At 39.3% G+C, this 27602-nt stretch overlaps 2 protein-coding genes, 1 long non-coding RNA gene and 1 pseudogene across 3 annotated transcripts; 3 read left to right on the top strand and 1 right to left on the bottom strand.

Moving 5' to 3' along the window:
• The first annotated feature begins 1798 nt into the window (after positions 1–1798).
• Positions 1799–10885, top strand: LOC121797270 (annotated as a pseudogene).
• On the bottom strand, positions 10842–13289 carry LOC121797269 (F-box/kelch-repeat protein At1g57790-like). Its single transcript, XM_042196028.1, has 2 exons — positions 13134–13289; positions 10842–12129 (listed from the first exon to the last, which is right to left on the bottom strand). Exons 1-2 carry the CDS (start codon positions 13163–13165, stop codon positions 11040–11042), a joined length of 1122 nt encoding a protein of 373 aa, XP_042051962.1. The 5' UTR covers positions 13166–13289; the 3' UTR covers positions 10842–11039.
• Positions 13290–14253: 964 nt separating this feature from the next.
• Positions 14254–14706, top strand: LOC121796766 (glutathione S-transferase T3-like). The gene has a single exon (XM_042195551.1). It carries the CDS (start codon positions 14254–14256, stop codon positions 14704–14706), a length of 453 nt encoding a protein of 150 aa, XP_042051485.1.
• A 10859-nt stretch (positions 14707–25565) lies between these two features.
• LOC121794878 lies at positions 25566–26686 on the top strand. Its single transcript, XR_006049369.1, has 2 exons — positions 25566–26372; positions 26460–26686. It is a non-coding gene; the product is annotated as an uncharacterized LOC121794878 (long non-coding RNA).
• Positions 26687–27602: the final 916 nt, after the last annotated feature.

Here is a 27602-nt window from a genome sequence, read left to right as displayed (position 1 = left end):
ACTAAAAAAACATTTTAATTTTTATTAATAATACAATACATATTTTTAAAAAATTAACCTCACAAATAAACTAATAATACTAAAGCAGAAAATTAAAAATCCCATTAAAGTCCAAAAGAATGCTAGCATTTCAACGGGAAAATGACAAATGTAGTAGTACTCCCTTCATCCCGAGGTAGATGTCATATTTGGGTGATGCCATATGATTTTAAGAGATGTTGTTTTGTGTGTTAAGTGAACGGAGAGAAAATATTTTTATATTATATTAATAAGAGAGGTAATATTTTCTAAAAAATGAAATGTGACATCTTTTATGAGATAAACTAAGAAAAATGTGTGATATCTATTTTAGGATGAAGGGAGTATGAAATACAACATGTAACTAGTTTAAAATCTTTATCTTTTACTTTTATAAAAAGGGTGAACTACATGTTTAGTCCATAGGATATGAGTTCCCAAATTGCAGCTCCTAGGAAAAAAAATTAGCATGGTTAGTCTCTAGTATTTACATTATTCATGTAGTATGAGGTTATTTTTCATCCTCTTAGATTTTTTTTTTTTTATGAAAACGCCCTCTAACCTTGAAGGGCATCTTTATCTATTCCTATATTCCCCACCTGCTATGAAGTGACATAGATTGATTTTTATTTGTCATTTTGATATTGGATGTGCAATGAAGGAAAATTGAGCTAGAACGGCATATGAGATTATATTTATAAATATAAAAATTATTCATGAATAAAAATCACATTTTTATCTACTTTAAATAATTCCTTGTAGCTAATTATATGTGGCTATAGATTAATTTAGGTGCAAATTTAATATAATACAATTTGAGAGGCAGAATGAGATGAAAATTAGGTTTATCGGATCATAGAAGTGAGGGATCTGAAAAAAACCTCCTCGCATGGAAGAGTGTTTTTTTCTTCCCCAACAAGTTGGCTAGCATATTACCTCATTCCCTATTATTAATTCATCACAACACGGTATCAAGAATTAATATAGATTGAAACGAAAACAACTTCAAAGAAGAGGGGAAAATCTAGTAACAAAATTACACGTTCTTGTATCCACAATTGAAATTCTACTTATTCTTTTTCCATTTTAAGTCTAGATCTCACATTCTATTAAATTATTAAACTCATACTTTACTATTCAATAAAACTATACAAAATGAAGATTCACATACTATTTTTTTACTCGTTTCTTCGTAGTTTTTTTAAAACTTATGTAAAGTTAAAATCGAAACTATAAAACGAATGGAGTAAAATGGAAGCAAATTCAATTATTCCAAATAGTAAAAATTATGAGCAATAGCCGATAAGGATATAGAGAAAATTATATTACTACTCTCTCTCCGTCTCATTCAAGATGTTCACCTTTACTTTTAATTTTATTTCATTTAAGATGTTCATTTTCTATATTTGAAATTAAGTCAATCCTTATTCACTTCTCATTACAATATTGAATCATTTTTTACACTCTACAATCAAAGTATTTCATCTAAAGTCCCGTGTCACTCGAGAATGGGACCGAGTGGGACAAATGGAGTACTCTAAATATCAGCTATAAAGGCGGGAATATTTGGCGCCATTCCTTGTACAATTTGGGCACCAATTTTAATCAATACAAATCCCTAATTCAATACAAGCAAAATTCACATCTCATCGTCGATTAATCTACAAAGCTGAAGGCGAGAGACATAAATTAACCCTAGCAAGTAGCAGCAATCTCTTTCCTGATTTCTCGATAGCGTATTTTGTTTTTCCTTAGAATTTATTTACTTTTTCTAGAAGAAATGGATACATCGAATCCCGCGGCTTTGGTCAACGCCGAGTTGCTGCGGATGCATGTAGGCTGGAGATGCTCAGAAACGACGCCAGCTCAATAACCGAAAAATCCACCGACGAGCAGGAACTGGTCGTCAAGGGGCACCCTATTAGCCCCCTCACCACTTTTGTTGAGGTTATCACCCCTATTAGCCCCTTCACCACTTTTGTTGAGGTTATCGGCTTCGCTGACAGTAACTGTGAAAGATGGTGGAATCAAATGTGAAGTTTCTCTCATTCACACCATGGAATCAACATGGAAACCTCCTCGTCCACACAAGACTGGAGTCTGCTACGTGAAAGCTCCACAGCTCACTTCTCATGCAAGATATAATTGTCATGTCAACTTAGATATTTTGGGGAAGTTAGTTAAGAAGTGAGTTAGTCGAGTTGGTAGTTAGAAGTTAGTTACAGATATTTTCTTCTTAGCTGAAAACTTTGTATAAATAGAGTAGATTGCTGCCTTGTATCGTTTGAATTCTCAATCAATAAGATTGATTCCCTTTTCTCTCGGATTATATGAATCCTTTTCATACTTTTTCTACATGGTATCAGATGTGATTTAAATTTCTTCCGCTGATTCAATCACCTTTCTTCTTCCTTTTCATATCTGCAATGGTGCGTGGCAATAGTTCCACCTCCAACGCAAACATCACTCATTCCTCTCCTATGGAGGATTCTTCTAGTCCTTACTATCTTCATCCAAGTGATAATCCAAGTTTGCAGTTAGTTCCTCACGTCCTCACTGGTTCTAACTACATTCATTGGAGTAGATCTGTCAACACAGCGCTTGTAGCGAATAACAAGATTGCTTTCATCAATGGAGATCTGCGAAAGCCGTGTGAAGATGATCTGCTATTATCGGCATGGTTACGATGCAATAGCATGGTTGTTTCGTGGCTCAGAAACTCCATATCTCCTCAGATCTGTTCCAGCATCATGTACCTTGATGATGCTCATGAAATTTGGTCAGATCTAAGGCTTCGGTTTTCTCAGTTAGATTCTGCTCGAGCTTACCAATTGAAGCAACGCATTATGTCTCTTACTCAAGAAAAGGATGACATCAATGCTTATTTCACTAATCTCCGCATTGTTTGGGATGAGTACAAGCATTCTCAACCGGTGGCTTGGTACGTTTGTGCAACTTGCCGGTTCAACAGTGCATTGAAATGGCATGAGTACTAGGAGCAGGAATGCACAATGCAATTTTTGATCGGGTTGAATCCTGCCTTTTCTCAGATTCGATCTAACATCCTCTCTATGATTCCAATTCCTCATCTAGCCAAAGTGTTTTCACTTGTTTTGCAGGAGGAAAGACAAAGGAATATTGATGGCTATTCTCCAGCCATTCCTTCTCCCATGAGTGAGCAGCCATATCTTGCCAATGCTGCAACATCTCAGTCTTACAACAAGGGAAGAATCTGCTCACATTGCGGCAACACTAATCATACCGTGGACAAATGCTTTGTCCTTCATGGTTTTCCACTCGGTTTCCCTAAGAATAAGAACAAGTTTGGTGCTGGTGTTAAGGAGGTCAAGTCTATCAACTTTGTAGAGGATAATATTGAAGACTCTTATGATAAATCTAGTTATTCTCCATCACCAAATCTACCTACTCAAGAGCAATGTCAGCAGCTTATCAGCCTGCTCAAGTCCCAGCTTCCTGCTGCTGCCACTCTCAATCCTCCTACTTCACCTTCAGCCGCACCAAGCATGCCTACTCCATCCCCTCATATTCCTCCTTTCTCAGGTACTACTCTATTCACCAACTCTTTCATTAATTCCTTTTCAAAATCCCCATCTGTATGACTACTGGACACTGGAGCCACACATCATGTGTGTTGTGATCTCTCCATGTTTCATACATCCTCACCTATCCTAAATGCCTCTGTGAACTTACCTAATGGTGCTACAGCCTCTGTTACTCACATTGGATCTGTGCACCTAACACCTACAATTATTCTTCACTCTGTTCTGTTTGTCCCTACCTTCTCATTCAATCTCATTTCAGTAAGCTCCCTTACTTCTTCTTTGTCATGCACTGTCATTTTCACTCAGGACTCTATTCAAATTCAGGCAGCTTATCAGGAAACTGTGATTGGGAGGGGTAGCAGATTGGGCAACTTATACACTCTTGATGTTTCTTCTGATTCACAACATGATGAAGGTTCTGCCATACCTGCTCCTTTTACTTCATCTGCTGATATTTCTCATGTTAATTCTGTTACTAGTATAGACATTTGGCATAAGAGATTAGGACATGTCACTTTTGGGAAATTGAAATCCATGTCCACTGTACTCAAATTTACCAATAAATCTCATTCTTTATGTGACATTTGCCCTCTTGCCAAACATAAACATCTCTCTTTTTCCAAATCTGACTCTCATGCTACTAAATGCTTTGATCTCATCCATTGTGATGTTTGGGGCCACTTTAATCCCTCTACTTCCCAAGGCTACAAATACTTCCTTACCATAGCGGATGATTGCTCCAGATTCGTATGGACTTTTCTTATGCATACAAAATCTGATGTTGGAGCAATTCTTCCTCAGCTCTTCAATACTGTGCTTTTTCAATTCTCCACAAAAATAAAAGCCATTCGTTGTGACAATGCTCCAGAATTAAACATTCCCTCATTGTTTGCATCCTTTGGAACCATTGTCTAACACTCTTGTGTTGAAACCCCTCAGCAAAATGCTCGGGTAGAAAGGAAGCATCAGCACTTATTGTGTAACGCCCCACTTTTCGAACCCTAATTTTCGAACCCTAAGAAGATTTCATTTATATTTTTGATTGCCGCAATTAAATGACGAATTGTTATGTATTTGCGTTGGTGACCTAATTTTGATTTGACCGAGTCAAATTCGTTGATTGATGACGTGGCTTTAATTAATTGATGCGGAATGAAATATATATTGCAGTAAATTATTTTTTTTTGGGAGTGAGATTTAAATAGGATCATCAATAATTACCTTGCCCTTTTGTTGAGAAATTTCGACCACTGTTAATTGTTGGAGAGGAATTTTATTTTCTTGGATTTAATTATTTGCTTGGGATAACTATCCAATTAAATCCAAAGCCTAATTACCTTATTTCTTCATGAGAAAATCGACTCCTATTGTTGTACTAAGGGAGATTTCGAAATCTTCCAAATTTTGTGGGAGGGAGGAATTATTTATTATTTATTTGGATCCCTTATTTAGTTCTTTCCATGAATGAATTGGAATATCCTAGCAAATCTTACCTTACCTTATTTTATTAAGGATTTGGAAATTTTTCCTTGTGGGAGGGCCAAATCACACGTCTACTTCCTTATAATGTGGGAGGATTTTTATTAATTTTTCTGCTCCGTATTATTTTATTCTGCTCCGTGAAAATACCAAATTAAATCAAAGGCTAATTAAATAGCCAAGATTTTTGAAAATTCCTCCTTATTTCCTCCCTCAAATTCACGCCAATCATCCCCTCAAATCTTTATTTAATTTATTCTCCCAGATCTTCAAATTAATTGTGGGATATTTTATTTTCAACTCTATAAATAGAGACTAAACTAAAACCTAAACCCTAGCCACCCAATCCCACACGCCTACACTCTCTCTCACACGCCCATTCTCTCTTCCGCACTCTTCCCACACTTTTTCTTCTACTCTACTCAAGATCATTTCGATTCTCCAAGAGTTTGTTGAAGAATCAAGAGTTATATTCATTTCTACCGATTATTTCGTTCAAGAAAGGTACAATCAAACCTCTATTCTTCATTCCTCTCCATCTAAACATTCTTTTGACTCCCTCATGCATATAGTGAGTGTAGGGATTTCAAATCTAAGGATTTAATCGGTGGGAATTTGTATTTGTATGAGTGTATGCGTTTTGAATGAAATTGTATGAAGATTTAATGAATCATTGGTGAATGATGTATGATTATATGAAAACATGAGTGTGAAGACTCTTTTAAGCATATTTGTGTGTTAAAACCATGAAAAGGTTGTGTTTGAATGAATGGGGATAAAACCCTAATTCGAATTTTTAAGCATTGAAAACTTTGGATTCGGACAGTAGATTCCGACACGTTTTTGACCAACCAAATGAACTTCTTTTTATTTGATTCTTTTTTCTAAGTAAACTTCATGATGTCTTCTATGTTGTGTGTGAATTTCAACTCATTTGGACAAAATATGAATTTTTGGTGAATTTTTGAAGTAGACTGCGCAATTCTACCGGAAAATGTTTTCTCGACCAGTAGGTTACGTTTTCGATTTGACCGACCTAAAACGGTTATTTTGACATGAATATTTAACTGGAAGTTATTTGATGAGTCTACTGCATTGTGGTAAAATTTTAGCCCCAACGGAAGTTGAGTGAGTTTTTAATAATTTTTATAAAATGGTTTCGCAGTGCTGCCAGATTTCTATCCTTACAAAAACAACTATGTTGTTATAAGTTATATACATGATTTATATATGTGATGACGTGATGTGTTATTCAAAGATGGGGAAAAAGGGAAACGTTGGGGACATGCATGATTTTGAGTCGGTATTTGAGACTGATTGTGATACACATAATGTAAAGGTGATAACTCGCGCTCTCGGCGTGACAGCAAGGGAAAGGAAATACTTGAAATCTAAGCAGTCGAGGTGGGCTTTCTTTTAAATAAGGACGATGTCCTAAGTATTTTACCGATGAGAATGAAATTGTGTTTATCATGCCTTGTTTGGTTTTATCGTGCCTATCTGATGTGGCTTTTGCCGCTATTATTTAAATCGAACTCGGGTCCTCGTAGAGCCGCAAACTCTACTTGGATTAGTGTACACCAATGGTAGACCGTGTGTCAGCGTACGGGTTGGCCGGTCTAGTGACCTGGTTTGCGGCCGCATTCCTTGTCATGTATGTGCGGATATGGCTAACGTCTATGGGAAAATGACTGATCAGTCGACTTTTTACAATGGGAAATGATTTTGAGTGCCTCGGGTCTTTCTAAAGCTAAACCCCAATGGTTACTTACGTATGGCATGATAGATAAATAATAATTTTTATGAAAATGTTTTTGGCATAAGTCCACCGAGTATCTTTATAGTACTCAGCCTTGCATGTGTTTTCCTTACGTGCAGGTTGAGCGGCGGCGAGAGGTTGGTGGTGTTGAGCAAGTAACTTGAAGAATTAAATGTTTATCTTTGAAGTATGGGTGTCGTTGTGTCTTCACACATGACATCACTCCTTCTCTTGGTCGTTTTCCGCTGCGATATTTCTTTTACTTATTAGTTGTTGGGCCGAACTTAAATTTGTCCGGTTATTGTTTTCTTGTGATTCTGTTGGATAATGTCAAACTCTTAATCGTTTCCTTTGAGTATTAATTGCCGGCCCAACTCATTATTTTAAACCCGAGTCCCCTTCTTGTTTTATACTTAATTGTTCATTTAGTATGTCGGTCAAACCTCCTTGATGAAACCCTAGCCTATTTTCCTTGTTATATTTAAGTCCGTTTAAGTCACGATCGCCGCATTTATTATACCCTAGATGGGCGGTCGTGACATATTGAGTGTTGCTAGAAGTCTGTTATTTCAGTCTTTTCTCCCTATCTAGTTCTGGGGAGATTGCATACTTACTGCATCTTACCTCATAAATAGAGTGTCATCCTCTGTGTTGCCTGATAATTTGACTCCCTTTCAAGTTCTCTTCCAAAAACCTCCATCCTACACTCACTTGAAAGTCATTGGGTGCCTTTGCTATGCTTCAACTCTTGAACGGGGTAGAGATAAGTTTTCACCTAGAGCTACTAAGGGATACAAACTCATTGATTTAGCCTCTATGGAAGAGATCATCACCAGAAATGTCACCTTCCATGAAGACATTTTTCCTTTCTCTCATCTGTCCCCATCTGAATTTCCCATTTCTTCTCTATCTCCAAACATCCCTACATCATCACAACATACTCCATCTCCTTCGATACCCACTGTCACCATTCCCACTCCCAATAAACCCATGATTTCCAGTCATGGCAGATCCATAAAGCCACCTTCTCACCTCACAAACTTTGTTTGCAACTCAGTTGCCTCAACAACTCCATATCCAATATCATCATATCTCAATCTATCCAAACTTTCACCTGAATATCTGAAATATACCATCCTCATGCCTGCCATCCTTGAACCTACAACATACAAACAAGCCTCCCAATATGCAGAGTGGCAACATGCAATGCAAGATGAGCTAGCAGCCTTTTCCAGAACAGATACCTGGTTTGTTACTATCCTTCCACCTGGTAAAACCCCCATCAATTGTAAATGGGTCTATAAAGTAAAGTTCAATCCAGATGGAACAGTAGAGAGGTATAAAGCAAGGCTAGTTGCTAAAGGCTTCACCCAACTTGAAGGAGTGGACTTTCTGGACACCTTCTCCCCAGTAGCTAAGCTCACTACTGTGAAGATGCTCCTTGCTCTAGCATCTATTCAAGGCTGGTCTTTATCTCATCTCGACATCAACAATGTCTTTCTCTATAGTGATTTGAAAGAAGATATTTATATGACATTGCCTCCCGGGTATGAAGTTGATTGGCATTCTGTTGAAGGGGCAAACTCTGAATCAACTCTTGTGTGCAAGCTTAAGAAATCTCTCTACGGTCTAAAACAAGCATCAAGGCAATGGTACTTAAAATTATCCGAAGTATTGAGTGGTTTTGGTATGCAACAGTCTGCCTCTGACCATTCCTTCTTCTTCAAGAACAATGGCAGTAGCTTCTTTGGAATTGTTGTGTATGTTGATGACATTCTAGTTGCCACCACTCATCCTGAGATAACTGAGGATTTCAAAGCATTCTTATCACATAATTTCAAATTCAAAGACCTTGGAGCTCCTAAGTATTTTCTGGGATTAGAGATTGCAAGAAACAAGAAGGGAGTGTTGGTCTCCCAAAGAAAGTATACATTGGACTTGCTGAGAGATACAGGGATGCTTGGGTGTAAACCCTCCAATGTACCTATGGATCCTCTCAAAAAGTTGAGATTAGACTCTGGAACTCCTTTGAAAGATGCTTCAAAATACAGAAGACTCATTGGGAGACTGCTTTATCTTTGTATTACAAGGCCGGATGTCACCTTTGCAATACATAAACTAAGCCAATTTGTCTCAAATCCAAGTGATGATCACTGGGAAGCAGCTGAGAAGATCCTCAGATATTTGAAAAGCACACCAGGCCATGGATTATTCTATTCGAGCAATAGCAAGATGAACTTAAGTATCTTTTCTGATGGTGATTGGGCAGCATGCCCGGATACTAGGAAATCAATGACTGGCTACTGCTTGTTCCTTGGTTCATCAATGATTTCATGGAAGGCAAAGAAACAAAACACCATTGCTCGTTCATCAGCCGAGGCTGAGTACAGAGCCATGGCTCAGGCCACCTGCGAAGTAGTATGGGCCATTGCTTTACTCAAAGACTTTGGTGTGAAAGTTGAAAAGGCTGTGCCATTGTACTGTGATAATCAATTTGCAATCCACATTTGTTCAAATCCGGTCTTCCACGAGAGAACTAAACACATTGAGATAGATTGTCATACGGTGAGAGAAAGATATTTGGAAAATGTGATAAAGCCTCTACATATCAGAAACAATCTGCAGTTGGCAGACATTTTCACTAAAGCATTGAGAGCGTTGGCTTTTCGTTCTATATTGAGCAAGATGAATTTCGAGAGCTTATACAATTCACCTTGAAGGGGCATGTGAAAGATGGTGGAATCAAATGTGAAGTTTCTCTCATTCACACCATGGAATCAACATGGAAACCTCCTCATCCACACAAGACTGGAGTCTGCTACGTGAAAGCTCCACAGCTCACTTCTCATGCAAGATATAATTGCCATGTCAGCTTAGATATTTTGGGGAAGTTAGTTAAGAAGTGAGTTAGTCGAGTTGGTAGTTAGAAGTTAGTTACCGATATTTTTTTCTTAGCTGAAAACTCTGTATAAATAGAGTAGATTGCTGCCTTGTATCGTTTGAATTCTCAATGAATAAGATTGATTCCCTTTTCTCTCGTATTATATGAATCCTTTTCATACTTTTTCTACAGTAACCGCACTATTCAGGCCGAGATCTGGACCAATTTTGGAGATAATTTTGGTATGTTGAGATTTTTTTATTGTGCGTTCGTAGTCGTTTGGTGTTGAATTTGTGTTTTGGTCTTTTAGTTTTCAAGTTAATTACGGTGATTTTGATGTTAGCCGTTGCTTCATCGGTTGAGGGTGATTAAGAGTCAAAATTACAGGGTCATTTTGCCCCAATTTGAAAATAAAGGAAAACATGATACGAGTAATTCTTTTTAGATTATCAATTTGTGATCTGTGGAGAGAGAGTTTGTTTTAGTATTGGTTGGATTGTGATTGAAAATCTATAAACGATAACAACTCTGTTTTGTTTCTGCAGATGTATCAGGCTACAATACTATTTGTCAACTTGCAAATGGAGATTTCAAACATTTGTTCGTATGAATCCACTCACAAGTAGGACTGTTGTTGAATTTATTATACACTTGGATCATATAGTCTGAATATCTGGCATCTAAATTTCAGTCTTTTAAGCTTTCTTGTGGTGTTTGCTTCTGTTGATCCGACAATCCAACGCATGTTCGTTCCTTGATTATGGATAATCAAATATATCGATCCGAAAATCATATCAATAGAAATCGTGAGGATCTCAAAGCCCGCTGCTGATATGTTGTGTTCGATCGAACATGGCGATAGCCTATTTGGCTTCTTTTAGAAACATCGACAAAATAACATCATTTCGGAATTTGAATACAGAAACAAAATAATCTAAGAGTCCAGCACTTGGACGCAGATGGTTGTTTAAACATGCTTTACTTGAGATGAATATATCCTACTTTCTATTTCTTGCAAGCCCATAAAAACTCATTGCATTCTGTTGTGACAGCAGACAACGAACTCAACATGATATGAAGCACAACAAATTTATGTAACATGGAGAATAGCTCATGTGAGTTGATGATGGTGCAACGGAAATGAAACGAAGAAAACGATGAGTGATTCTCTGATGTTACAATCATGTATTACAGCATTGTTCCAAGAGTCAAGCTAGTCTACATATAGTTACTACATTATGGAATGAAATTAAAGGATATTAAGATAGGCGCGAGGTTCGTGAGGGATAACTATTCTGACATTTAGAAAGCAAACAAGTGAACTTACTTTGATCACTCTTTAAAGAAATGTTGTGAGGTCTTCAGGTGGTTCGATCCAAACACTCTCAAAGGGATCCTGTTCCCCCCAATCGTAACACTGCTTCCGCGGATAGTACCTCCCATTGTCAAGTGAAAATGAAACACAACGTTTCCCATAAAATCGAACCTTTGAGAAGTACACATTGTTTCTCATTGTCCCAAGAAGATCTGTCCTAGCATGGGAAGACAGAAAGTTAGCAAAGAGCGCCATGCCTCCCAAAGTTTGCATCTCGACCCATACTTTATTTGTCTGATCCAACTTATAAATCACAGGGTTTATTGCAGAGCAAGTGTATATGACAAAAATATCTCCATTATGCTCTGCCATAAATTTTCCTTTCCACCAATTTTTCACAAAGAAATTCTCTGGGCATTTAGGCGGTGGCACGGAATGAACGGCCCAAGTGCTTTTTTCGGGATCGTAAACCCCCAGCCAGCCGGTGAGACTCAAGCAGTAGAAAAGACCCTGGCAGTAAACTAGCTTATTCCAAATGCTGCTAACAAACGGTAGCCGGTTTTGGTAGTTCACAGTGGTCCATTCGGTTTCCCCTGGACGACACGTGCTAACTGCAACAACTGTGGGGCTCACATGCTTAACTGTGAAAAGGATGCAGCTAGGAGATGTTGGAGCAGCGGAGAAAGCAACTATCTGGTACATCAATTCTAGGCTAGGCAAATTGATCAACTCCCTCGTGTAAGGGCAACAGAAGAATACAGACAGCGTTCTAGGATTGTATAGCAGCAACCAACCATCCTTGGCATAGCAAATCCTAGAGCCATCTAGCTCCGGCAGCTCAAGCCAATACGTTTTGCGCTGAGAAGGGTCGTAGAATTCATACAGGTCACCGAATTTCGGGAAGAACATAAGCCATGGAGGCTTATTAGCCATTCTAACAGATACAGCAACAGCTAACCATTCTCTGCAAACAGCAGAAGCCCGGATATTGTCCCTCAAGCTTAACTGAGAAAGAATACCTTCCAACAGCTCTGTTGGGAGCTGCGATTGTGTTCGTTGCTCATCTTGCTGTACTTTTGAAACACGTCTGTTGTCTCCGATTGCTTCAGACAACCTACACACATGAAATTTCATACGGTACATTCAAATCATTGTAAGCACTACCAAACTAGTTAACAAGGATATATTACGACATCTAAGTATGAAAGCAAGAGTAAAAGTGCGCAATTAGAAGATCGCCTCTGTAGTACAATTCGAAAAGGAATTGTAAGAAACAATGCCCTTTGGAATGCTAAAATGACTGACGAGATTAAATAAGTTTGTAAATTGTAATGCTATTAAGTAGTCTAAAAGGATGCACATGTTGATTGATCTATCGACAGATTAGAGAAACATGCTGGACCCATCACCGAGAATTTGCAGTCACATAGGAAGAGAAACACATTGCACCCCTGATTCCCACATGGCTATCACTTTCGCCATTAGGAAAGGCTGATGATCTTCAAAAGCCAGCCATCACCGACAACTTATTTTTTCGTAACAACAAAAATCTCAACTTTTTTGGAGAACAATAAAATCAGGAGCAAATGGAAGATAGAACATTAAACCAAAGCCCAACAGGATGGATGGTGAACTAGAATTTCACACATTACGCACCACGAACATCTTACACGGTCGATGAAGCTCACACGTATGAATTGAGTGCGAAAAAAACGATATTTATTCAGAATTCAGAAACCCAATCTGCATTGGGGATATGGTTTTGTACAATATTGTTTAATTCAATAGAGCCCTCTACTCAGACCTCAATTTGGCAGAGTAACCAAATTTCCATAAATTGCTGAAATAACGAATTGCCCAAATCTCACTCCCTTCAGAAAATCAAATCTGCTCACACAATACAAGGAATGGCCGAGCATTGAACGCTATGAGCCCAATTCATTCAATTGAAAATAGTCATCAAAATTCAAACAGCTGGTGCATACTCAATTGTCAATTCAGCCCAAAACCCACCAATTACGACAATCAAAAACTCAAATTTCATTGGCATGAAGGGTGATTGCAAGTATATGATTCAGATAATGAGTCGACAATTGAAGAAAGTAGAAATAAACTCACAACTTCATCTTTTTTCTTCTTCTTCCAGCCATAATTTGTGAAACCCAGATTGAATTTCACGGTTTCGTTTGGGTTCAGTGTGTGAAAAAGTAGGGAGGAGAGGGTTGTGAAGGGGGAGAATGATTGCGGTGTCAGGGCGTGTGAGAGTTTGCTAATAAAACATGTTTCCTACTAACACGTGTGGGTTTTGATTTTCTGTAAATTATTTCTCTTTTTGGTCTTACAAATTTTTGGCGATAAATATATTAATAAATATTACTCCATTAGGGTATCCACGCAGCGCGCCGGCCGTCCCGGAGACGCCGCCGCCGCGGCTATCTATAGTGCGGAAGGCGTCCGCCCCGACGCGGACATATGGAAGGGGGCGGAAGCGCCATCGGTGACAAAGTGGTGAGGACACGTCGGTTGGAGAGCGGTACGCCAATAGGCGAGCCTGTCTACTGCGCGGCCAGTCGGCGCGGCGGCCGCCGTTTTTTTTTATTATTAATTTCAAAATTTTTATTATAAATACCCCTCCTCCACACACATCTTCACACCCATTTCACTCTCTATCTATTATTCACTCTCTAATTTTGCTATCTCTAAAATTGCATGGTGGACACGAAGAATCACCCGGCACCGACGAATCGGGATATGGCCGTGGAGATCGAGTCCAACTCCCCCTCCATCTCAGCCGCGGAGATCGAGTCCCACTCTCCCTCCATTCCAGTCGTGGTCGCCGACATCCCCGTCGTGGCAACAGACCCAATTTCGGGGTCAGACCTCTTTTCAGAGGAATTTGGTCGATCGGCGTTCGGATATTACAGACCCAACATGGATGCGCTCAACCATCAGCGACCGGATACCCCTTTCCATCCCAGCCAATCTCCTTTGTCTGATGCAGATAGATTCGACCTGGAGCAGATGATGGTTTGCTGAGTCCAAGCTTACCGGATACTCCGCCAGCACGCGTGGATACGCCGGTTCCGACGAGAGTCGGCTGGATCGGTGGGGCGGGTGGAAGCGGCGGGGATGGTGGGGGGTAGGAGGCGGCAGAGGCAACGGCAGTGGCGCCGGCAGCGAGGCGACGGGGGCCGGCGGTCGTCGGTCCACGCACTACACCAAAGCGTAGTCCATTGCTATGGCGAGGGCCTGGGATGCCGTCTCATCGGACCCCATAGTTGGCACCGATCAGACCGAGACAAGCTTTTGGATGCGCGTCCTGTTGGTCTACAACGAGTTCAAGCCGAGAGGCCCCAAACCGCGTGACGCGAAACAGATCCGCAAAAAGTGGTCTAGGATTCTGATAGCCACTAGGAGGTTCGCGGGCATATACCAGAACAACCTGCTCACTGCTGAGAATGGCGACAGCGAAGCCGACGTGAAGGATCTGTCTATGTCCCAATTCAACATTGAAGGTTTTCCTAAGTTCACTTCCTGGGAGAAGTATCTCGTCCTCGAGAACTGCCCGAAATTCAAGGCCATCTGTGCGGAGGAGCGGGATGCTCCTAGGGCGAAGCGAACTAGACACAATAGAGTCGGGGACTACAGCAGCGGCAGCAGCTCAAAATCAATCGACCTCAACGACGCCTAAATGGAGGAGCCCTCCGCTACACACACTAGGCGCCCACGCCCTCCGGGGCAACAGACCACTATCTGAAACGCTAGAGGATCTGCAGGTTCCTCCCGCCTCTAGTCGGCCACGTCTGGATTGCGCATCTCGCAACCCGCTTCTAGATCGTACTTCGTGGGCACTGGTCCCCACGAGGTCTTGAACATGAACCTGGATGTGTAGTTGATGAAACAATTGCAAGATAACTGTTGTTTCTACGAGGCCGCAACCGACCCGATCACCAAGGAGATATACTACGCGCTCATGTGTAGGATCAAGGAGCAGCTGGCAACTAATGTGCAACGGCGGCGGGGGAGTCGGCGGAGGCAGCGGGCGACCAAGGCGGAAGTGGTGGAGAAGAGGAGGCGGATTCCGACTCTGCCACCGAGTAGACGGTGGCGGTTTTTTTTTTTAAATGTTCGTTGTATAATTTTCCCGTATCCATAATACAACGAATATTTTATCCCAATACTTTTTTTTAATTTTAGTATTATCTCGTTTTCTAATTATTTACAGTCCGATAATTTTAATTATAATTGAATTAAAATATACAAAAAATAAAATAAAGTGAAATGTGGCTAAAAAAATTGTCCACTATTGCTGCGAAAACTTTTTTTGTGGCCGCGGACAAATCAGAAGTGGCTGAGGACAAAAAAAGTGGTTTGTCTAGGGGAAGTTTCCACCCTATTATGGATACTCTTATTCTAGACTCCATTATCATTTAATTTAGTGAAGAAAGGCTGGCAGAAAAAGATGTGGAATGTGGACTCCATCTTTTTATAGTATTAGTTTTATATTCCCTCCGTTCCATAGAAATAAACTATTTAGGGTTAACACATGTTTTAATATGTAATTTGTAAAGTAAGAGGAATGGGAAAAAATAGTTGAAATGTATAGTGGAATGTGGGACCCATAAATGATAAGAAAGAGAAAAAAGTTGTTATAAATGGATATGGCGTATTTCTATAGGACGAACGAAAAAAGAAATATGACTTATTTTTATGAGAAGGAGAAAGTAATAGTTGTGAATAGACTGAGTTAGTGAAATATGTGGTCCACTTACTAAAATTAATAAAAGTAAAATGGATCGTCCAAATAAAGAAATATGAGATATTTAATGAGGACTTGAAGGAGTATTAAATTACTCAGAAAATTTGAACTTAATTAATCAGACTCAAATAAAATTCATTCTAATTTGACTTAATAATATGGATAAAAATGTCAGGTTTATTCACACTAAGCTTAAGAGCATCCATAATAGTGGACTAACACCCGCCCTAGCCATCGGCTAGCGGCTCGGGCGTGGCGTTAGTCCACTTCTGCGTGCGGCGAGCGGGACGAACTAACGCGCCGCGGATGAGAGGTCCGGCGCGAACTTCGAGCGTTAGCCTATCTCTAGCCGCCTATTGTGCGGCTAGCGATCGGCTAACGCCCTTAATTAATTTTTTTTATTTCAACTCTATACATACGGCTCGTTGCACTTCATTTCATTCACACCACTATGTTTATTTTTTTTTATTTTATGGAATTATGTTGGCACTTTATCCAATTTTAATTTCGTATTTTGTCAATTTATTTGCTAGGCTATTGCTAGCCTGTGGCTAGACTGTGGGAAGGGCATGATGACGTGCAGGAGTTTTTAGCTAGATATTGCTAGGGCGTCATATTGTGTGGAGGCTGTAAGTAGTCGTAACTCGTAACTATTTTAATGATCAATTTTTGGGTTCCGTTGATTTATTTTAGGTTTCAACTTTTAACTGTTATTTTGTACACATTGCAGATATAGATTTGTTATAAATTTGTAATAAAATTCCTATGGTCGATATAAATGGAAATTGGGTAATCACGTATATTAATTCATTCAATGACATTAAGCACGTGGAATTAAATTAATAGATTTGTGTTAGGGGAAATAGTAAATCAGCCTGATTTGGCACATGACTTACCGAAATAATCGAAAATAGAATCATAAAACTACTAAAAAATCAAGATTTTACTCTCAGAACTTCTTGCACTTGATTCTTGACTGAAAATTATTATTCACATTATTAAAATGAGGTATGATCAATTGCTAACCTTCTTAAGTTGCTAACTCTGCTAATTTATCAACGCAGTGTATTAAATATGTCAACTCGATGACATTAAAATATCAACACATAATTTTGTTGTTAGTCAAAAAAGTCAACACATTAGGAGTACTATTTAATTGCATATATTAAACAATATGATGCAGGAGGGAACTACCAATTTATCATAAATTTATGTGGGGAAAATTATACCCCATAAAAACTAGGTAAAATTCATTAGAATTTGTAACTCCACTTTGGTTTTCAATTGTATCACAGCCTGGCCTCATAATTGGCCAGATAGAGAGCGGGAGGCCCATAAAAAAATGGGTCGGAGCCCGCATCATAGTGACGATTCCGTGAATCAATTTTGAAGGAGGTGGAAATGTGGCAGTGGTGCGACGCAAGGGTGTGGCGGACGATGATGGGTGGTCGAGGACACAAGGCAATAAACATGGAAATAATGAGAGTCGGGAGGTCGGAGGAAGAAGTACGTGGTAGTGGCGCATGGCGGGATATCATTGGGATTTGTGAAATCGGGTTGGGCGATAGAGATTTAACTACATAAGGTTCGAATGAGTAAATAGAGATTATTATATACTCCATCCGTCCGTCATTAGGAGTCTCGTTCACTTTTGCGCACTTAATTAAAGTGGAGATATGGTAAATTAAGTGAGAGAAACGGTTTATTATCATTTATATAAACAAGGTCAAAAAAGTGACTACGACTCCTAATGATGGACTGAGGCAGAGTATCTAGAGGAACCGGAACCGTGGACTTTTTCCCGAACCGGAACCGTCGGAATTCGGGTTGCGGTCCGGTTCCGGTTCAAGATATTTCGAACCGGAACCGTGACCGAACCGGTGGTTCCGGACGGTTCGGAACCGGCAGTTAACCGGCCGAACCGCCGGTTCGGGCGCTAATTTCGAGGCATTTTGATGGGGGAACCGGCGGCAGCTTTTCAGCTGAAAAACCGGCCGGTTCCGGCGGTTAACCGGCCGTTAACCGGCGGTTAACCGTGAAAACCGGCGGTTAACCGCTGGTTCAGGGCTTCCGGATGCGGCGCGAGAAACGAGGCGACATGACGCAGCTTTTGCAGACGGTTTCGTTGACTGAACCGGCGGTTCCGGCCCGGGAACCGGCGGTTTTGGCCGGAAAACCGGCGGTTTTCCGCCAAAAACCGCCGGTTTTTGCGAAAATTGAATTTTTTTTTTTTTTTCAAATTTCAAATTCGAAATTCTTCCATTTTCCCCCCATTTTTATCTATAAATACCCCCCTCTATCCTCATTTACATTCACCCCACTCTTGTGTTAATAAGAGTTTCTCTCTTCAATCTCCCAATTCTCTCTCTTTGTCTCCAATTTCTCATTTGTGCTATTGTGTTTCCATTTAATTACGCAAGTGCTACTCTTATTACGCATTGTTATACACTTATACTTGTTCCCGTAGTTCTATCTATAAGTTGTCTTCCTTTCTCAATTGCTAAAACAAAAAAAATATTATTCCATATTTCTACATTTCTACTTCTACATAGCAATATGTCTTCATCCCGAGAAGGTCGTGTTGATAAGGGAAAGGGAAAGGGAAAGGCCAAGAGGCCATCTCGGAGATCCGTTATTGATGAAATTTCTCAAATGAACATGGATGAGTGACAGGTTAATATTTATTATCTACTAATTTAATTAATTTTGAATTACATTACATTATTGTTCATAATTTTATCAAATGGGGAATATATTTTAATGATCTTCAAGTACAATTTACCTTAGGATCAACCATTTTTTCTTGCAAAATGTTGCCCATTTTCTAAGCAAACACGTATCAGCACGCCATATACACATTGTTGCATTTCTAATAGGGGCAATTTGATCTTCCAAAGCAATCAATGTGTTCGAGATGCATTGACTGCTTTGGAAGATCAAATTGCCCATATTAGAAATGCAGCAATGTGTATATGGCGTGCTGATATGTGTTTGCTTAGAAAATGGGCAACATTTTGCAAGAAAAAATGGTTGATCCTAAGGTAAGAGAACTACGTGGGCTTTGATTCCTCAATAAAATTGTGGATACGTAGGCAACTCAACTTAAATTTGAAAAGTTTAACTTTGAAAGTTTAAGTTGATCCCAAGCCCTTTTCAATTTTTCCTTTTTCCCCCCCATTTCATGTTTTTTTTATTTACCTTCCGAGTCCCACGAGGCGACGACACTTGTAAATTATATTATATTGTTGTATGTTGTTGTATTGTATACTTATGTATTGTAAATTGTAATGTATCGTTGTCCGTTACAACTCAAAATCAATAAAATTTATTTCATTTTCTCCTTATTCGTCTTATTTGTGCTTGAATTATGCATTGTCTTGTTCCGATTTATTGTATAAAGCCATATTTCAAACTTAAAAAAAAAAAAAAAATTGAACCGGCGGTTCCGCCGGTTCGAAAACCGGAACCGCCAAAACCGCCGGAAAACCGGCGGTTCCGAACCGGAACCGGAACCGGAACCGTGAAATAGCCTCACGGTTCGGTTCCGGTTCCGAAGACGACCGAACCGGAACCGGCGGTTCCGAACCGGAACCGCCGGTTCGTGAACCGTGGGCATGTTTAAGAGTATCCTCTTTTTAGTAAAAAAATTAAAAATGAAGCTAAATGTATATACTGGTACTAGCTAGTTAAAAGAGACGTGGGCCGAGAACTTTTAAGTCGAGGCCCACCGAACATTGTTGGACAAGGATTAATAAACTAATCTGCACTGTTTTTGTATGTGTAATTTTTGAAACGTCGACAGTCGACTCATATTTTGAAGTATAATTTTTGGTTAGTGTATTTGGGCGCATTAAATATCTCTTTAATAATAGTAGTAGTAGTTTTACATATGTGTGACTTCAAGACTTGAAGATTCGTAAAATGGATCATGACCAATTCAATTGTTCAAATATTATGAGACACAAACAAAATCGATCCATTTTTACGAAATTTTACTTCTAAAATAAAATTTCCAGATTTTCTATGAACTAAAGAACTATAGTCCACTATATTTGTATCTCTAATTTAAAATTGATATAGTGTTACACATGTTATTATCACTCACTTTTCCATGATAATAAAATATCATTTTTCTACCTTAATTCAACGGGCCCTTGCTCATTGAGCGGGCCACACATAAAATTTAACCAACCTATCAAACACTAGGTTGGACCATTAAATGCACTTTAAGGGTGTGTTTGAATTGAAGTTTATCTTTCATTTAGATAGGAATACAATATTTTGTATAAATGCTTTTCTTGATTTTTCATTTCTATTTGTGGTGTTTAAATTAATGGTATGTTATCTATAGTCCTAAATATCACATGCTTGGTTTGTTATTTAAAGCCACACTATAGTAGAAAATTCCAAAACTATCCTCTTGACTCTTTCTATATTTTCAAGGCTGAGGGCTATATTAGTAAATTCCACGTAATTTAAGATTGATATAGTGTTACACATATTATTATCACTCAATTTTCCATGATAATAAAACACCATTTTTCAGTCTTAATTCAACGGGCCCTTGCCCATTGTGCGGACCACATAGAAAATTTAACCAACATATCAAACATTAGATTTAATCATTAAATATATTTTAAATGTGTCTATCTACCAATTCAAACACACCCTAACTATTTTATTTACAAACCAACATCTCCTTTGTTAGGCATTTTTTAGGTAGGCTCCTAATACTTAATTACATGTGAACCACGCATTAGTAATGGATTATATTGGGACTATTTCACTGTCTAAATTGTTGCAAAACTAGTTCATTCCTATATTCCATTCAGGAAGAATCAAGTATCACATCGACATCTCACTTATTTCTTGCATAGTTGCATTATATTATTGGGGCAATAATTAATAAATTAGTTTTGATTGGTCAATTATTATTGATTTGGAGCTTCCTAGAGTGGGCAGAGATTTTGGACTATCATCACATGATGTGATTCGATAACAAGAGACACTAACAACTACTGATTTTAAACAAGTTCGCAATATAGAATAATGCACCCGTGGTATAATTTGATTATATTTGCATGTAATTGTTAGAGTTTAGTATACTGAAAGCATCTTTCGAATGCTTGTATATGTAATAACTCTTTTATCCATTTGTTACCATTTTATGAGAAATAATATTTTGTTACAATGTATTTTGCTTATGTATTGCTTATGTATTTATGAGATGTTGAAATGCGTTTTCCATTTAAATACATAGTTTAAGCAAAATGAGTCTAAGTCTTCTGCATAGTAGACGAGTTGTGAGCGGCGTTCACAGTAGGTAACTTGTCAGTTCATGCAGAAGAAAAACTGTTTCACAACCTAGATAGGCTTTGACTACCTATCGTGAAAGGTTGCGACGTCAGTCCGAAAGTTTCCTTACCTAAGGAAATGAACGACGTCGGTGTGGTATAGCACTGAAAGGATCAAACAGTGAGGTAAGTCTTTCTTGGCTATTTACTGAAAGACGAGGTCTCGGTGATTGTCGTTTCTTAATCATTGTTGACATAACATTGAGCATACGATATTAATTGAAAACTACTTTGACTTATCAAATGGTGAGGGAATTTCGTTGCCCAAGAATCCTGATAGATTGGGTAATGATCATTAATGTCTAAGTGGTGCTAGTATTGTTATTGCAATGAATCGTGTGCTGGGAGAGGCCAGTATGATAATATCCTCAAGAGGTGTTTAGAAAAAGGTTTTATTATTCAGAAAACTGACCAGTTGGAATTTATTCCATGAATAATAAATAATGTTTCTAAACTAGACCACTCTTGGAAAAAGAAATTAATTAATAATAGTCAGATAGCAGACTTGATATTAATTAATGGATATTTATATCTTTAACACGGGAAATGATTTAATTAAAGAGGAAGTCCCGGAATGTTCGTAATTTCAGTTTGGACGGGCAGTCAATATTATATCTATAGTGGATGATAATAATATTTAAGTTTGGGCTTGAATTAAATTGATTTTAATTTAATTAGTGAAAGCCTGAACTGTGGCCCAATCCAATCCTCCACAGATCCCTGGTCTGGCCCAAAATAATTAACTTATTATAAAAGGGAGAAGAAGAGAAGACAGATTAATTAATTCTCCCGTAAAAATTTCGATCTCTACAATCTGGAGTGAAAAATATCGATTTTTTTTTGGGTTCTTCCGTAGAGATTTCAGTCTTCAATTCTTCTCCAGCTTTTGAGGATTTGACAAGCTTTGCCCACACAAAGGTCAATTTCGAGTTAAAGGGAACAGATCAGAAGATCCGTGGTAGAGACGATTGAAGAAGGAGTTCGAATTCATTTACTTGAATTCATACGGTAAATTGTTGTATTTAATTGCATATATATTCAATATGATATGTGATTATATGTTTATAAACATGTTTCTAGTTTACAATCGGATGAAAGCATGTTTAGATGTAAATCGTTCAATCAAACTAAATAGATTTCCGCTGCAAAACCAACAATTGGTATCAGAGCCGGTTTTTAGGCTCTGATTGTTTGATTTACTACGTGCTTTTGATTGTATGAATACATGGTTAAAGTTTTCGACGCATGTTTTAGTGTCTATACAATTCTTATTGAATGATGAACTGTATATCTAGAACTTTCGAAAAGAGGTCGATTTGATCGTGCCCTAGGGTGAGACGATCGGTTATCGCATTGATCAAGGTCATGACATGCCCTCCATGACCTAGCTGATCAGAATTCACGCAGAACAGTGGGAGCTGCCGGTTGAAAGCCGAGGGCAGCTCCGGATCACACATGTTCAGTCGACGGATGGTCGACTAGTTTCGACCATGTTACCGGGCTGGCTGGTCGACGAGGAGGCTGGATCAGTGGGAGTCGAAGGGCGCCGCTGGCTGTTTTTCACGCCGAGAGCAGCGCCGGCGATTCCTGTAATCTAAAACTGCCGGACAACTGATTCGTCGGGTGGTTGGAGGCTGCTGACCGAGTCTACTAGGTCGAGAGTAGCACCAGGGCTGCCTGATCGGTGATCAGTTTTGTTTACACGACCGAGAGTGGGGCTCGGAAATGTGTGTGAAGTCGTCGCTGCTGGCCAAGAATTTACGGCCAAGAGTAGGGTCAGGACTTAGCCGGAGATTCCGGAAGTTTGAAACTGAATACGTGATTCGTTAATCCTGTCGCATGAATTACGTGTTAATAGTTTTGAACTTATAGCGTTTTTCATGGGAACCGACTTCATGATTTGCCTGACTACGTTTTTTGAGGAAACCAGTTGCAAATTCAAATTCAATTCACTAATAATCTAATGCATGTTTTAATGTTGCGTTTTTTTGAAGTATGAAACTGATTACTTGGAATGATATGGGATTACTTTTTACTCCATGTGTTTCATGCGTGATTTATTAGTGTTGAATTGTGGTATCATTATTTGTGTGTTTACTGAGTGTAGTCGCAATATCCGTAGTCTGTTTGTGTGATTTATGGGTTCATTATTTGAATAATGGGATTGCACATTTTATATCATTATGCAATAATGGAATTATGTTTATTCAATTGATTTCTTGCATAAACAGAGACGTAAATTAATTTTAGAAATTTTGGATTCCTATCCAAAATTAAAATTAATTATATGGAATATCATTAAATTAATTTGTTAAGATTTACATGTGTTTGAATTTTTAATCTATATCTTATGGATTTTGATAGATTATATCTATCTAGATATATCCTAGTTAGATTAGATTTGGTTATTCAAATAAATTCTATAAATCTAGGATTCCATATTTTTTATGGAAGAAATAAATTGGAATTTAATGTAGATTATATCCACAATATATACTTATCATGATATAGATAGGTTTGAATTATAATCCTTATCTATAAGATATTGATAAATTTCATTTATCTAGAATATATCTTAAGATGATTTGGATAAGTATTTTTCAATTAAATCCTATTCTATCTAGATTTCCTAAACCTAATGGAAAAGGATAAGTATTATAATTAATATTATTATTATTTAATAATAATCGATTAATATTAATTAAAGAAAATATTTGATTAATTATTTATAATTTATTAATTAATCAAATTATTTAATTATCTTAGTTTAATTTTGTCACGACCACATCTCCCTAGTCAAAGAAAGTGTAGCTTTTCCGCGACTAAAACATACTGAAACTGTCTCAACTCGTCATAAGATACTTAGATCAAAGGAAAACATTGTGTGAAATGTGTTGAGGGTACAAATCATACTGAATCAGAGTAGTTATGGAACAATTGTCTTTGCTAAAAACAAGTTCTAAAATTTTGCGCAACGGAAGAGTACCAAGACAGATGTAGTATGTATGAAGACATACTACACCAGCTATCCTTCTGCTTATTTAGTCTTCTGTCCCAACACCTCCTCGGCTTTGACAACAATCAACCTGCACATTAAGGAAAACAAAATGCAGGGCTGAGTACTTGATGCACTCAGTGGGCTCATGCCGAAAACTGTTTTCTTTTTGTTGTCAGCCAAGCTGAGTGAACGCGGGGTTTTACTGAAAATCTATCCCGGTCACTAAAATCTGTTATTTCTTTCTGAAAATAGACTGCAGTCTTTTAAACTTCTGATGATATGCCATATCAGCTGTGTGAATCGGGAATGTGGCCACATTCCACGACCACTGGGCCGGCCAACCTGGCGCTAGCTCACGACCCACGGACCGGCCAACCTAGCGCTAGCTCACGGTCCCTATGTGTACACTAGTCCGAGTAGGATTTACTGACCTACTGGGACCCGAATTCGATTTAACTGGGTTGGCATAGCCAACAGATAGGCAATCATAAAACAAAACATGGCATGACAACTCATTCAAATAATCATATTTTCACATAAAGCATGCTTTAAAAGAAGGAAGAGAAACCCCACCTCAATTGCTTAACTCTTGCAAAACGGGTGCTTTTCTGTCCTGGGATTACGCGTCGAGTGACGACGTTCCTTTACAAAGTTGAATATACTTAAATTAGGCTTTTTAAAGAAAATGCTTATCTTGCATGAATGCATGCCTAAGCGTGTGCTATTTTATTTTATCTCTTTCTTCTAGTATTTTAGAAATCTAGATTCTTAAATTAAATCGGTGGTTTAATTTCTCCAGAACTGGCCGACTGTTCGGGTTTTAGAATTTCCCGCATTATCTTAAGTATTTTTAAAACACTTCTTGTGGCTATTAAAGTCGGCTTAATTATTTATTGGCTTTTATTTCAGTCACGGCTTATAAGTTCTTTTCTTCCGTGGCTTTAGGAATAAATTCCAGAAATAAAATCTTAGGCCCATAGAGATTAAATATTCTGGCCCAGACTATTTTAATTTCCTCAAGCCCATTTCCCTTCTCTTCTTTTTTTTTTAAACTGAGGCCCAATTTCAGTGGCCCAAAAACCCAAATGAGACCACTCTCTAGGTCGGCCTCTCTCATTTCTTCTTCTCAACACAACTCCAAATCAACAAGATCGAATCCCTAGCTCAAACCCCTTCTCTGCCCCTTTCTTCTCGGCAAACCGCCGCCACGAGGTCACCGAAGACGGCGTGCTTCACTTCGACGCAGCATCTGGCTGCTAGCTCGGCAAATTTGCGCTGTTAGGACAGAGGGGCGTCGCCGTGGTCATCGCCATCACTGGGGCTCGGCGAATTCGAGCTATCGTCGGAACAGAGGTGGAGGCGTCGGCTCCGTGACCCCCTCTCATCACTCTCGGCTGCACTGCAGGAACGGCTCATCATCACCACGACCCTGCTCGCGACGCCTCCGTCGCGTCGTGGCCGTCGTCGCCTGTAGGCCGTCGCCGCTGCACCCGGGGCTCTCCGCAGCTGTCTTCGCGGGCTTACTATCGCCAGTAGCCACCGGGGCAGTTTCTTGTCCCTAAAGCTAAGTCTTTCTTACTTAGCTAATTTATGACCTCTTTTAGACGATTTAGCATTAGGCAGGTTATGGTGATTCGATTCTTGTTCTAGAGCATCTACGTTCCTGAGCTTTTGTCCCTAAGTTCTCAAACTTGGCTATCTACTGTGTGTTACATGATGCTAGTATGGTTTGGAGGATTTACCTCTTGTGATTGCTGAGTGAGGCTGCTCTTACTCTTGCTCGATTCCCTCTTCTCTGTCTTGGTTCTTCCTCCCTCCCTTTAGCTTGTTATCCACTGAATGAGAAAGTTGAAGTATAGGGGAGTGGAACGAGGGGGAGAGCATGTATATATGCTTGGTTTGTAACTGAAAGCTGCACATAGCTGAGTGTTGGCTGGCAAAGGGCTCCACAGATTGTGCAGCTGGCTGCTCCCTCTGCAGCTCTGCAGTGCATACTCTGAGTCCCTGATTCCTCTTTTCTAACAGATTCTGATGGCGTTTCATGGTAGTGGTTGTACTCTGCAGGGATTTGCAGGGGTGTACTCGTGCATTTAATGGCATTGTGGGGGCTGATTCCCGGACTATAACAGGTTCGGGTGGGGGAAGCAAGGGCTGCTATCTGCAGCTTTGCAGAGTATTAGCTGGAGGGGAGCCTGCTGGCTGGAGTTTGCCTCTTTCGGGCCAACTCTCACTCACATTTCTGAAAGGTATTGTTTCCCCTTCCCTTTCCTAATACACCTCTTTTAGTTGTCTCTATTCATGCAACTAATTCTCTTTCGTGTGTGCTTTGGCAGGAACCGAGGCTGTTCTTCCTCGTGGTCTCGTCCTCTCGGCTCGTTCGAAAATCTGGGGCCGAGACGGCCCTTGACGAAGGCCGAAGTAGCCCTTAGGGATTTCTAAATGTAAAAGTGTAGCTCGACTTTTATTTTCGTCGTCAAAGATTGTAACTTTAGTTTGAGATTCTGAAAACTGTAATTTGTACCCTTTCTCAAGAAATAAAAATACTATTTCATTCGTTAAATAAAAGCTGGTTTTTTTATTTCTTAAAAATCCTCGAGAATCTAGGTCTCGGCTATTACATTCTACCCCCCTTAACAAAAATTTCGTCCCGAAATTTTGTCTCGGTTAGGCAAAAAGCTGTGGGTACTTCTCTTTCATCTGGTCCTCGACCTCCCACGTCGCCTCCTCGCGGCCGTGATGCTTCCATAGGACTTTCACTGTTACAATATTTTTATTTCTCAACTCTTTAACTTTTCTGTCCAGAATTGCTTCTGGCTTTTCTTCATAGCTCAAATCTGGTTCTAACACCATTTCTTCTTGGTGCACTATGTGTTTGGGGTCAAACACGTACTTTCTCAACTGTGATACATGAAACACATTGTGAACATTCCCGAAGCTTGGCGGGAGCGCTAATCTGTACGCTACAGGGCCGACTATTTCTTGGATCTCGTAAGGTCCGATAAAACGCGGTTTCAGCTCGCCCTTGACGCCGAATCTGGTTATCCCTTTCGATGGGGATACTTTCAGAAAGACCTTGTCTCCTGCTTTGAACTGTAAATCCGTTCTGCGAGCATCTGCATAGGATTTCTGTCTATCTTGAGCTTCTTTGATTCTCCCTCGGATTTGTCGGACAATTTCTATCATCTCCTCTACCGAGTCTGGTCCGAGAATCCTTCTCTCACCAACTTTATCCCAGTAAAGTGGTGATCTACACTTTCTCCCATATAGTGCCTCATATGGGGCCATATCAATAGTTGCCTGGTGACTGTTGTTGTAGGCGAACTCTATAAGTGGAAGTACTGCTCCCAGCTTACTCCACGGTCGAGCACTACGGCTCTTAACATATCTTCTAATGTCTGAATCGTCCTTTCGGACTGTCCGTCTGTCTGTGGATGGAATGCTGTGCTGAAATTCAGCTGAGTGCCTAACTCTCGCTG

Source organism: Salvia splendens, chromosome 3 (assembly GCF_004379255.2).
Source record: "Salvia splendens isolate huo1 chromosome 3, SspV2, whole genome shotgun sequence".
NCBI lineage: Eukaryota > Viridiplantae > Streptophyta > Magnoliopsida > Lamiales > Lamiaceae > Salvia > Salvia splendens.
This window is presented reverse-complemented; position numbering and strand designations above follow the sequence as displayed.